At 45.5% G+C, this 13778-nt stretch overlaps 1 protein-coding gene across 2 annotated transcripts in view; it reads left to right on the top strand.

Annotated features, from left to right (window-relative positions):
* LOC116036050 (mitogen-activated protein kinase kinase kinase 11) overlaps nt 1-13516 on the top strand; it is a 52141-nt gene extending 38625 nt beyond the window's left edge. The window contains exons 6-11 of one of the 2 annotated variants that reach the window (XR_004101520.2): nt 521-637; nt 5833-6004; nt 6155-6267; nt 6454-7074; nt 10981-12168; nt 12380-13516. Coding sequence is in view for 1 of the 2 variants with exons in the window: in XM_031279483.2 (XP_031135343.1) it covers nt 521-637; nt 5833-6004; nt 6155-6267; nt 6454-7074; nt 10981-11582 (1625 nt within the window). In the remaining variant the exon portion in view is untranslated. Of the gene's footprint in view, nt 1-520; nt 638-5832; nt 6005-6154; nt 6268-6453; nt 7075-10980 lie in introns of both variants that reach the window. The other variant, XM_031279483.2, reaches the window with a different exon arrangement.
* The last annotated feature ends 262 nt before the right edge of the window (nt 13517-13778 follow it).

The following is a 13778-nucleotide window of genomic DNA, read 5'->3' as shown; positions in this document are numbered from 1 at the left end:
ATTAGTAAACGAGTTAATCATTTGTCAATTTAGGGAAGAAATGACACATTTTAGGGAATGATTTATTGAAAGTTTCCTTGCTGACCAATCCTGGGCTCTGTTGCTTGTTATTAGCAATGTTAGCTAGTAGCAAGTTGTAGTAACATGCTGTTACAGCTAGTAGTTATGTTGAAGATGAAATAGCCAGTTCCCACTAAAATACAGCACAGAAATTAGCCATGTAACTTAAAGCTACTGAAATCTGCTTACATAGCTAAGTTTTTCATAAGGAAACAGCATTTGTTACCAAGGTGAGAACATGTATTACACTGAATGTCCACTGCCATAAAAGTCAATACAGACTGTTTTAGAGAAATAAGGAAGCTAAAAAAGAATTGCAACCTTCCAAATAACTGACAACTCTTGAATGTAGGAATGGGAAGTAGAGCGAGGAAACCCCAAACCTATGTGTGTATTCTGGTTGGTGTCTGCCTGCCATCCAGGTGTTCTAACATCTGTCACATATGCTTGTGTGTTGCAGATTTCATCCATAAGATCACGGTGCAGGCTTCCCCAGGCCTGGAGAAGAGGCGGAACTCTCCGGATTTGGGTTCGGGCTCCTCACCCTCCTTCGGCCCACGCTTCCGTGCAATTCAACGTGAGTGCAGTCATTCCCCCCCCCCAGTATAGACAAACAGGTGCACATGTTTGTGTGCTTCCAGAGACATTTAGGTCTTGCGTGCACACACAGACTGTTGCAACATTACTTTTCCCAGTTTCCAAATTCTCTCCTTTCATGTGCTCTCACCCACCCACTCGTCTTTTTTGTCTTCCCATGTTTCCCTGTGGGCCCCCTCTTTCTCGCTCTCGCTCTCTCTCTCTCTCTCTCTCTCTCTCTCTCTCTCTCTCTCTCTCTCTCTCTCTCTCTCTCTCTCTCTCTCTCTCTCACACACACACACCCTTTTCCCTTTTCAACAGTCCAAATATTATCTGACTTCCTCTCAGCGGCTCAGCACTTCTCAGCAGCTATTTTCTCCCCCGCTGCAGCCCTGCTCTGCTCCCCTTGCCTGCAGTTTTCCCATCACTGCAGCGGGGGGAGCCATTGAGCTGTATTTTCCATGCAGAAAGAGTCCACAGTTTTATATGCATGTAGTGGCTACAGTGCGGTTTACTGAATTAAAAATAAGCATGGAGGAATTCATTGCTCTAGGAGAAAGGGGTTGAGAAGGGTTGCAGCAGCGGCAGAGATTTACACTACTCTTCTGCTTGTCAGGCTCCTAGAAAAACGCCCTGAGATCGTTTCCCTTCGGAGGGAAATTGTAGCCAGTAGGTCACAGGGCGTCTTAACAAAACCCAAAAGGAAATTTGTGGTGTAGCAACAGGCAATGAAAGCAATTTTTTTTTTCTTCTTCTAAACAATTACCACCGGGGGTTGACTTAAAAGCACAAATTGCAGTTAAATCTATAAAAGTGGGTAGTGAATTTAAAACATCTGCCTGCTTCATTTATTCATCAAATCGAGGGCTGGTTTTCTTTACTTCCTAATGACTTTCCTTAATGAGTATCACTAAGCCATAAGTGTGTCTGTCATTAAAATGTGTTTAGTGGGTATTTATGCTTGCCCTCTCAGTAGCAAGCAGTGAATTATGGCTCAGGCTTCCCAAACTTATTTGTCTAGAGACGCTGCCAAATTGATTTGCGTTAGTGCACAGAGTTTTATTCAACAGGGTTTTTTGTTCTGTTGATACAAATGAGTATAGGAGGGCACAATGAAACTTATAGAATGATCGCCTAAAAGGTAACTTCTCCCATTGTGTTATATTCTAGAGAATTAAATAACAAGATGCATTTGTCAAGGACTGTTTGAAGCATTTTAGCATGCCGGTCGGCTGGCTGTATCATATTAGCTGGCTGGTTATGGATATTGCTATCCTCATCTATCTGTGAGGGCAGGGTTAGTTTTGGTTCATGTGCGTCTCTCCTAGTCCTAGTCATAATTCCAGTTTCAGTACTTGAGGTAAAGAAGTCCCTACATGCATGTGTTTTTATTACACGGCTTGAATGGTTGAATACTTCATTCTGATTGGTCAGTCACAACATTGTCTGTCATTGCTGTCTTGCTGTGTATAACAGATCATTGCCATGGACGAAGTTCTGATTGCACGGTTAGCTCACTAACTGGAGTGACCAGGAGAGCCGTGCTCATCGGCGGTAAAGTTAACCGTCCTGACCAGGACACAGGCATTACCAGCGGGTAACCTCTGTATGAGTAGCTGTGTGTAATAAGCTGTGGAATAGGATGGATAATGAAGAGCGAGCCGGTCATTATTGCGAATTAGAACCCAGACAGGCTGTTGCAGCGCCACAGCTCTAGGGATGGCAGGGTTGGTTGGTCGGTCAGTCAGTCAGCTGGTATCTCAACAACCTTTCAGTGAATTGGAATGGAATTTGGGACAGATATGCATGGTTCTCGGTGATTAAATCGCCCTGAATTTAACCCCTGAATTCTCCTCTCATGCCACCATCGGGTTAAAATCTTTCAGTGAAGAAAATCGACATTTAGCCAACTTTGGTATAGACATATTGATATTTTTTGAGAGAAATTGATTTGGCCAATACTGTGGTTTATGACCAAAACTATTGACTTTTGACAGTCTCATTAGTACTTTGTGTTTGGTGATAATGTTGCGCTTAAAGGTCCCATGGCATGGTGCTCTTTGGATGCTTTTATATAGACCTTAGTGGTCCCCTAATACTGTATCTGAAGTCTCTTTTATATAGACCTTAGTGGTCCCCTAATACTGTATCTGAAGTCTCTTTTATATAGACCTTAGTGGTCCCCTAATACTGTATCTGAAGTCTCTTTTATATAGACCTTAGTGGTCCCCTAATACTGTATCTGAAGTCTCTTTTATATAGACCTTAGTGGTCTCCTAATACTGTATCTGAAGTCTCTTTCCCGAAATTCAGCCTTGGTGCAGAATTACAGCCACTAGAGGCAGTCCCACAATGAGCTTTCCTTAGGATGTGCCATTTCTGTGTCTGTAGCTTTAAATGCTATTGAGGAGGAGAGAGGGGGGGCAAGGTGGAGGGTGGGGGTGTGGCCTTGAGCAACTGCCACTTTGCTCATTTGCAAGCCATGATGTCTCTCTCTAATGGGCGGGCCAAATTCTCTGGGCGGGCAAAGCAGAGAAAAGGGAGGTAACCTTTCCCCTTATGACATCATAAAGGGAAGATTCCAGATCGGCCCATCTGAGCTTTCATTTTCTCAAAGGCAGAGCAGGATACCCAGGGCTCGGTTTACACCTATCGCCATTTCTAGCCACTGGGGGACCATAGGCAGGCTGGGGGAACGCATATTAATGTTAAAAAAAAACCTCATAAAGTGAAAATTTCATGCCATGGGACCTTTAAATAAGATGGTGAACATTGTAAACCTTTTACCTTCTAAACATCAGCGTGCTAGCATTGTCACATGTTGCTTAGTCTATATCCACAACGTTCCACTTCCGGGATTGTTCAGGTGCCGCTGGAAATTCCGCCAGATGTCCCTCTTTTCGGCCGGGTGTCCGTTACCTTCCTCTTCCTTTGTATTGGCGTTCTAAACTCTGGTGGATTTCTGAGGACTATGGTTAACTGCTCCTCAGATCTCTGCAGAGTAAATCCAGACAGCTAGCTAGACTATCTGTCCAATCTGAGTTTTCTGTTGAACGTACACATGTTCCACCAAAACAAGTTCCTTCCCGAGGCTATTTAGCAGAGGCACCATGGCTCTGTCCGGCACTTAGCGTCGCCCAAGACAATTATGATTGGTTTAAAGAAATGCCAATAAACCAGAGCAGGTTTTTCTCCCATCCCGGAATGCTGTGTGGACTAGCCAGACCTTCCTCAGCAGCGCTGTGGAGGAAGGTCTGGCAATGCGAGACTACATGTTGCCATACTAACATTAGCATTTAGCTCAAAGCTCCGCTGTGCCTCACAGAGCAACGAGCATGGCGGTAGACTCTTCTTCTCGTTGGTTCACACAGTATAGGGCTGTAAATGAATGTGACCTCAGGGGGCAATATTGAGTCCGTCACATGCAAATTTAATATCGACACGGGGGCAGATGATGAGCAGAGGAGCAAATTGTAAAATATGCCAAATATTACAAATATAAAGAATATTCCACCAACACATGATGACATTAACAGTGAAGCATTGCAAAAGAAAAATGTGTTTAAAGAGGAACATGCTGGGAAAGGGGAATGTTTTCAATCCATGGTCTGATCTTGATGAAATTGCAATGCTGACACTATCACCTGCCCTCTGAGCTTGCTTTGAAAACATTGTGTTGGAGAATGATGGGAGGCAAAGTGCATCTGCTATGTATCCAGTGTAGCATAGGCCAAAGAAAATATTACAACATGTCCATTCGGAGAGCATATTTACTATTTTTTCCCATTTCTGAAGCTGATATGACATGAATGAGCGAACTGCCGGAAAAAAGCAGCACCAAACTCCGAAATAAAATAGTAGGTTTAAAGTTTTCTCCGTGATATTTGCAGTATATTACAAGACTGCCCATACAACATTTGTCTCTTATTTTGAAAGATGTTTTTTGGGGCATTTTAGGCCTTTAATTCCACAGGACAGATGAAGACATGAAAGGGGAGAGAGAGGGGGAATGACATGCAGCAAAGGGCTGCAGGTCGGAGTCGAACCTGCGGCCGCCGCGTCAACGAGTAAACCTCTTATATATGTGCGCCTGCTCTACCAACTGAGCTAACCCTGCCACATTTGTCTCTTCTTTTTGACTTTGTCAGGCCTTGTGTTGAGAAGGCTGCATAAGGCTTCTGGAAGGTTGTAATGGAGTCTGTATGTGGGAGGTGTTGTGTGTGTGTGTGTGTGTGTGTGTGTGTGTGTGTGTGTGTGTGAGTGTATGAGTGAGTGTATGAGTGAGTGTATGAGTGAGTGAGTGAGTGAACTTTCACACAAATGTTCACACACTTGGTGCCAGTTGGTGGGGAGAGTAGCTGGGAGGAGATGTGGGGCCAGAGCCTGGGTAAAGTGCGTGAACGGCAGGTGAAATTCCAACTTTTACTAGCACTCCACACCTCCTCTCATCTTTTTCCCGGGTGACTGGCTCCTTCGTCTCACGCTTTCTGCTCTGTGGATCCATACGATGAGGTGATCTTAACACTCTTTCAGAGTTAAACGACAAGTGCACTGAAGTTGCACGAATTCTAGCTGAGGGTTTTCCCTAGGTTTGTGTAAGATTTAGGTGCACGTATTTAGTGGGGGGTTTAGGGGTCCTCCCTTAAGAAAATGTTACATTTTTTCAATAAAAAAAAGAAGCAATTTTACATTATTTAGACCATTATTATTACCATATCTGTGTCTAAAACGTTGGAAAAGCTAGAGCAGATGATAAATAAATACATAATCTGGTTCCAACCTGGGTCATTCCCCCTTTCTCTCCCCCCTTCCATATCTAAAGCTGTACTGTCAGAAATAAAGGCCTAAAAAAATAATAATAATAAAACTTGGGGACAAACTACAATCATTAGATCTGAGAAAAGTCATTTAGTTAGTTTTGATGCTTTGATTTCACATTCATTGGGCTTAGGTGGTCTCCAAAACGGCTTGATTGCTGCTCCTTAGCCTTATAACGGTAGGGGAAACCCTGCTAGCTGTAGCCAGAGTCAGTTAAAGATCATTGTGTTGGAGATTGCAGGGCGCCAGCGATTTATTGGTGAAACCTGCCTTTTACAAATGCACACCTCATTAGGAAACCGCCAAGCAGTGTGCATACTGATGACATGCAAGTTGAAAATAATATTTCTCTCTTTTTCTCCCTTTTTCCCCTTGCAGTCAGTCCCAGCGACAACAGCCGGTCGTTTGGTCTGAGCTCGGCCTGGCCCCTAGAGGCCCCTTCTCATAAACAGACCAATGGAGACCTGAGGTTGGGCCCCCACTGGAGGCCCCAGAGCCCAAAAAGTCCCAAAAGCCCTAAAGTCCTGCGCCTCAGTCCCCAGGAAAGCAGGTACAGCACGGAAACATTTGAAATCTAGAATTTAATTACACTCAACCTAATGCATTACAATGCTTTAATGTGTGTGTGTGTGTGTGTGTGTGTGTGTGTGTGTGTGTGTGTTTTCTTTTTTTTATTATTATTATTTTTTGTTGCTCTCAGTCTGTCTATGAGGGCCAAGCTGCTGGAGTCAGACAGCAATGAGAGGGGGGATACCAAGGATGACTTTGAGGAGTACAGACCCAGCGCGCCGACCCCTCCCACTGCTCAGAACGGTACCCGCCGCCCTCCATCACCAGCCTAACCGCCAGCCGCATATCTCCCATTAGCCGCTCTTACAATTCACACTGTCATGACTGAATTATGTATTAACGCTGAATGAATAATAAATGGCTCGTCTCTTTCTCCTTCTCTGTCTTTTTAAAAACTTAAACAAAAAAACTCTCTCTTTCTCTCTGCAGGCTCGTCAGTGAAGGACAGCCTGCGGCTTCCTCTACCTCAGCGAGACTCGCTCAGCGAGGACGGGGGTTCCTCCCCGGCTGGCTCCCCCAGGCCCGAGAGGGGTTCCCACGGGGGCCAAATAAAGGGCACTCACCGGGCCCTGCTGGGCAGTGGCTCCCTCCTGGCCTCCATAGGACTAGGACGCTGCCTGGATATTCCCCCAAGGGTGCCCCCTCGAACTAACTTCCCTTCCCTAGAGAACCGCACCCCCTCGGAACTAGAGATCTCCTCCCCTATGCCCCTCATTTCAGACCCCCCCGTGGTGGACGATCTCATCACCTTCTCCACATCCGAGCTGCTCCCCAGACCGCTCTTGGATCTAGCTCTGCAGTACCAGGAACTGAAGCCCTTGCCCCTGACGCCGCCCCCGCCCATCCCCCGGGAGAGGAGCGGCCACCGGACGCCGCAGGTCCCGCACAGCCCGCAGAGCCCCAGGAGCCCCCCGCGGCATGGCAAGGCCAGCCCAGGGGAATGGACCCCGTGTTCCCATTCCACTAACGGGGACCTGGGCTGTGTGGCCTGGGAGCCTAGAGCTGACAGGAGGAGGAGGTCCAGCCAAGGCCTGCACACCGCTCAGCTAGGTCAGTCTGACTTTTTCACCCTAAAGGGACACCCCGCCAACTAACTACTCACTGGGAGAATTCACACATTTTTTAAAAGGAAGCCTGTGTTACTAACCAGAGGTGTGGAGTTTTAAAAAGTGTGTGTTTTCACCAGACGGTTAGGGTGCAGCACAGGGGTGTCAAACTCATTTTAGTTCATGGGCCACATAACCCTAATTTGATCTCAAGTGGGCCAGACCAGTAAACCAGGGGTCTTCAACATTTATTAAACCAAGGACCCCTTAACTGAAAGAGAGACGGAGCAGGGACCCCCTACTACATACTGCTGCATATTAAAATGGGCCTATATATACATTTTTAGTGCATAGAATACTAAGCTATTAAAATAATAATTGTTGGCATGATTTTATAAATCTGTGGCACAGTGAATTCTTATTAACTGGATACCTCAGTGACTACCTTACCTATAGGCCAATAAGCCTGTCATTAGTGGGGATTTATATTTTTTTAATAATATGTTGGATTCATGTTAAGACAGTAGAGTCAGAGTCACAGTCTGCGGTGACTCTGAGGACCCCCTAGGGGTCCCAGACCCCCTGTTGAAGATCTCTGCAGTAAACCACTCCAGAAAGATCAGAAACTTTATCTGCCGCAGAGAAAAATAATGTTACCGACAGTTAACAGTTCTGGCCCTCAGGCCGTAAGTTTGACACCCCTGGTCGAGCAAAAGATTCTATCAAGTTGCATTGTGGGAAGTGTAGAAATTGCAGTGTTTCGGGAGCACGACCTATGCTCGGGGCTAAAAGTCTGCATATCTCAGCCTCTGCTGCTCTGATTTCTTTTCTCATTATTTGTCTTTTGCAAGTCTCCCCGTTCAAACTACAGTCTCCAAAATTGGATTCATGATTAGGTTTTAAATTTATCTGCGTGGTTCATCCGAATTTCGTTTTTTTAGAAGTCCCCACACTGCTTTTACCTTCACCTAATGGACATCTTCAGCATGACAATATTCCCTCACAGTTCTCGCAGAGTTATTGTTGCAACGTCTGGCACAAGGGAGGCTTCAATGCTGCACAAGCTTTCTCATTTACATCAAAGCTCGTCTGCAGCTATTTGCATATCTCAGGTAACAGCTGGCCCTCCATACTCCACTACTAATACTCGCCAAGCAAAGCTAGCATCCAATCTACTGTTGTTTTCCCTCTTTTAAGTCAGCGTTTTCTTTTATTGCAACGTTGAAGATTAATGCAAAACATCCGGAGGCGCAGCTGAGGTGATGCAGACAGTAAAGTGCAGGATTCAAAATTGCTAATAATCTATTCTCGACTTCACCGCCACCACTGTGTCTTTCTGGCCACTTGGCTGGAGCTCAGCAGTGTATCTAACACTCCAGCTGCAGCAGGTTTTCATATGGACGCATGTCAAATGTATGCCTATATGCCATGTGGATGCATACATGAGTCATGACCAAAAGAAAAATCAGATTCAAGAGGGATTAGCATTCATCCCACCCCCCAAAATGTGACATGTGAGAGTAGAAAACGTTCAGTCCTCATGGGGCATATTTATACTTTTGTTTTAATTCATGTAAGCGTCATGCTAACTGAGTATGATCTGCATATCACTTTCATTTACTGCACAGTACATTCACATGTTTGTTTTTTTTCTTCCAAAGACTTCTATGCATTTCTTAGAAGCACTGACACAGTTTAGAGCCTTAATGACAGAGGCGTGGGTATTGGTTGTTTGAAGAGCGAGTGGGCTTTACGAGGGCTTTAAGACATAACATTTCACACTCCATATCTGGTCCGTTTGACTCACAAAGCCCTGGATTCTTCACAGAGGGGTTCTTACAGCGCTTCCCCCAGGCACGGAGCAGACATGCCTCGCCTGTTCCGCCGCTAACATCCCTAATCTCACAAACCGCATGCGCTCATTACATCGGGCGCGCAGAGGCAAAACGGCACACATCAGTAATTAAACGGCGAGTGTTTTAGCTAAGCATCTTATTATGTTTGTTGACTGTAATGACTCCGATGCATGGACAGACTGCCACGAGGTTGCTGGCGGTGAATGTGTGCTTGAAAGAGAGAGAGAGAGAGAGAGAGATGAATACAGAGGATTCCTTCGCTGGAGTTTTGCAATGCACTCTCGTGTGAACGCTGATTGCTCTTTCTTTTCCACTGAATAGCCCAGCAGCCTCAAAGAGTTGCTGTTGATGTAAATAATGGCATTTGGCAGACACATCACATTTGGAAATAGCAATTGTTCATTTCAAGCTGATTTATTCGGAGTTTAATCTTCTTGTCAGTGCTCATTTACGCTGGCCGTTGCAGCTCTGTCAACTAGTTATGTTTCACTTAATTTAGACTAACTGAATCAACATTATGTGCTGGTGATTGTTGCATTTCTTTTTGCGACATTACAGTAATGTACCACTTTCGTGTTTCTGTTTGAATCAATTTCATCGTACAGGTTTGTGTGCGTTTAGCAGAATATTAGAAAGCAATTGCAAATTTTGGATTGGAGAGGAATGCATAAAAGAGCACCAGGGAAACACTACAGCGGGTTGAGAGTACTTTATGTAATTTTGCAGATTAACAATTAAAGCTTCCTCAAGCAAGAAGAAGCAAGACAGCACGGTGAAGATGTTTTAATATGTTGAATATTCAGCCTTTCTCTGAAATGTGTCTTTGTTTTATGGGGAACCACACTGACATTAGACATAAAGGGAAATGTATGTGTCGAACTACGCAGCCTCTACAAACAATTACATAATGTCTTCGGAGGCTCCGGAGGACAATTCCAAGAAAATAACCCTGATATGTTGAGCTCAGCTTGAGATATTAGACCTGTGTTATGAACGGTGGGATGGAGTTTGAAATAATTTAACAGGCAGGGACGGTCTAATGATAGATGCTCTTGTGTTGCATTCTGGAAAATGTAGGACCGAGCCAATACACAAAACATACAGTTTTTAACATGAACATATCCCCACCCCTCGTCATGACCACCCACCCAAACAGATCCACTTTGGCAACACGACTGAAGTGTGGTGTCACGACGTCATACATCCACGGTTGATGCTCCACGCCCTTGACCAGCAGCCGATTGGACGAACGCGTCACGTGGGTCTGGCTACTCCTGAATTTCAAAACAACAGTAATGGCGGCCAGTTTGGAATACAATCTAGTGTTTTACGAAAATGGTTCACCGAAACGTGTTTCTGAAAACATTTTAAGCGAGAAATAGGCCGTGCAGTTGCTGAATCTGTCTTCATTTCAGATCGACAAAGGTCAGTTTAAAAGATTTCCGTCTACTTCTATTGGCTAGTCACGTTTAACAGATTCATTTGCATAAAGATGGGCATTGGCCAGCTTTTTTGATGCGCAGCATTTTTTCTAAATGCAGCGCCACCTTCCCGGGATGCTTTGCAGGCGCGTTAAAGTCGCTTGACGTCACCCATAGGAATAAAGTGGAGCGCAGCGCGACAGAAGCATCGCGCGGCCAGTTGGATCTGTACGGTCAGAAGCGGAGCGTCTTGCTGGCCGACTCACAGATTTGATTGTCTCTACTTTGTTCTTTACAGGACAATTATGTGTTTATTAAGCTAGTATCTACCTTCCAATCTAAGCGCTCCTGTAATTAAACTCCATGCCTTCTCTTTTCTGGTGTTGTCCTTAAAAAAATAAAAATGCTGCGCGTCGATGCCCATCTTTATGCAAATGAATCCGTTGAACGCCGACGCAACTATCCAGTAGAAGTACCTATATCCTACCTACCTATATGTATATATACCTATAGTAAGCTTATCTAAGTAATAAGTTTGTCTCTCTCTGGTCCATCAACCTAGTGTAATCCTACACTAAATGGCTGAAATGTCCCTTTTTAATGTTTTTTTCTTCTTCTTTCTGTTCCTTCCAGTTTTGGACCTGCCCTTGTGCCAAGACACACAGGACTCTGATGACAAGCCTTCAGTGGCCTCCTCCCTCCACCTCAACCCTGCCCTCTGGAGCCCCAAATCCCGCCGGCTGGAGGTCAGCGTCATCCCCCGGCCCCGCCCGTCCCCCATCCGCCCCCGCATCGACCCCTGGAGCTTCATCTCGGCCGGTGGCGGGAACTCGGCCGGCGGCCGCAGCCCACACCGCTCGGACGGCAACCCTCTGGGCTACCAGCCCTCCCCTACCAACCCTTTCACCAACTGTGACCCCTTCCCCTCACCGGACTGTGACCCCTTCGCCCTGAAGGCTGACCCCTCGTGCGGCTCGGACATGCCCTCCCCCTTCGACCCCTTCTCGGCTCCCTTCGCCACCTCCCGGTCTGCCCCGTGCTCCACTAACGGCTCGCCCACGCTGCCCTCGTTCCGTATCGCGCCCCTCAACCTGGCCGACTCGCCCCTCATCGACCTGAGCTGGTCGGCCTGCGGCAAGCCCCTGGACGGCACCAAAGAGAGAGCTCACCCCCGTAAGACACTGGGGCTCAAGCCCTTCAAGTCCCCGACGCAACTCAGAGACGATAGGTTCTAAACCTGTGACTTTGGCAAAGCCCTGGTTTTTATCACAGGAGTCCAGTCCCCTTTCCACTACTATGTCCTACATCTAAACAAGGTTTTGGAATCTTTAAAAAAAAAAAAAAGAAATAAAAAAAAAAAAAAAAAACCTGCACACCCACTAAGGGGAGGTTTCCCCAATGGGAGCCTCAATCATTGCTAACCTATTTGTATGCCGGCCTGCTGCTTGGGAAAGCTGAAAGCCAGTGAAAGGTGGTACATTGGATTGTGGGATAGCTGCTTTTTAAGCCAATAGCTGGTGTCCATTTCATTCTCCCGCTCTATCTTGGTTTCTCTATCCCTTTTGAAGGAGCAGAATACAGATCACTAGTCCCATCTTCAGATTCTATCAGATTGTTCATATCACCTACACCCCCCCCTCCCCCCCACACACACACAAGACACACACACACACACACACACACACACACACACACCTTTGAAGCATTATGACATAGGTGAATGCAGAGGTGGATAAGGCGACTTGCACAGCTTCATCTGCCTCTACTTCTCTGCAGACTGAAAGCATTCAGGACAATGGGAAATTGGAGTGCCTTATTTTCGTGAAGTGCTTTTATTATACATATATATCTTTTCAAGATTTCTTGAATGGTTAATCTGGTGTGTAGGGAAGATGCTATGAATTTGGCATAAATTAGCAAATCAGCTTAGCATTGCTGTGGAAGAAAATGTCGTCTGCGTGCGTGTGTGCGTGTGTGTCTAGACTCATTGTTCAAGGACAGCTTACTGTTTTTGCTTTTTTTTCTTAAACAGCATCTGCCTGTTGCATTATGGGAGAAAGCACTCAGAGTGGATTTTCCAGGCCACATATGAAATCCGAGACAAATCCATGACCCAGACATTCCACGTGGAAGCAGATAAAATTCCAAACACATTCCCCTCCAAATGCCAGGCATTGGACAGATTCATTCGGCTGGCTGGCTGGCAGGCGGCACGGCACAGGAAACAGGACGGGGGAGCCCTCTGCATTCCCTTCGTATGCCAAAGAATGCCACTGTGGCAGTGTAAGGGCTGGGGACAAAAAGTATTTGCAAATACATTGTTTTTACCTCCATGGAGTGCCGGACGGGCGGGGTCTGCCACACTGGACATTACGGTGAAAGTTGAGGCGATCACAGATAGTATTTAAACATAACTCTGATATGCTTTTCTGTGGTTATCTTTTTATTATTATTATTATTATTATCCAGGCTGTCTTACCCGTCTGATGCTGCAGGAAGGTAAGACCAAATACCGTTGAGTATTTGCAAATACTACAATACAAGTCTGTATGGAAGCTTCACTGCTGAGTACTTTATTTATTTGTACAGTCCACCAGAGTAGCAGTAGCCTCGCAAAGCCGGCCCATGATTTTGCGGTGTCGTGGACCACACGCCACTTCTCTCCTTGACCTGATTGGATTGCTTTCTTGTCGAGAAACTGCAGATAGCAGAAGCTTAGCTTAGCTTAGCATAAAGACCGGAAGTATGGGGGAAACAGCTGGCGTGGCTCTTGTCTTTCTAAAAATCCGCCTTTCAGCTCCTCTCTGTCGTTTGTTTGATAGCAGTGACTTCCTGGAGTTGTATTGTCCCGATAAGGTGGCCAGGCAGCAGTCTTGTGTAAAGTACTTGAAAGCAAAACTTGAGTAAAAGTCATCTTTGGAATGTTACTCGAGTAAACGTCTAAGTATCTTAGTATCAGATTTTTACTGTACTTAAGTATCAAAAGTAATTTTCTGATCGTTAACGTACTTAATTATTAGAAGGAAAAGTTTAAAAAAAACTTTGATTATGAACTTAATTGCGTCTGTTACGTTGGCGGCAGAGCCTGCAGCAGGTGCTTCCATTATTATGCCTCCTCCTCCTCTTCTTCGTTTTGGCGCTTGGCAACAACGGAGCGTGCATTAACCAGTCCTTCCAGAAAAATGTGGACTTTTTTTGTGATTGTTGCGGGCAAAAATCCTTGATTATGCGGCACGTTTTCTTAAAAAATGTGATGGAATATGCGGGACATTTATGCAATTTTATGCGATGAAATTGCGGGAACTTGCAAAAACTGCGGTTTCATCATGGCTTCATCGCGGGGTTTGCAGCTTTTCGATGATGTTCACGTCGCGTAATTACGTCACTTCATAACGTTTCCATGGCAACAGGGGAAGTGGCTGCTCTTGTGT

Source organism: Sander lucioperca, chromosome 17, assembly GCF_008315115.2.
Source record: "Sander lucioperca isolate FBNREF2018 chromosome 17, SLUC_FBN_1.2, whole genome shotgun sequence".
NCBI lineage: Eukaryota > Metazoa > Chordata > Actinopteri > Perciformes > Percidae > Sander > Sander lucioperca.
This window is presented reverse-complemented; position numbering and strand designations above follow the sequence as displayed.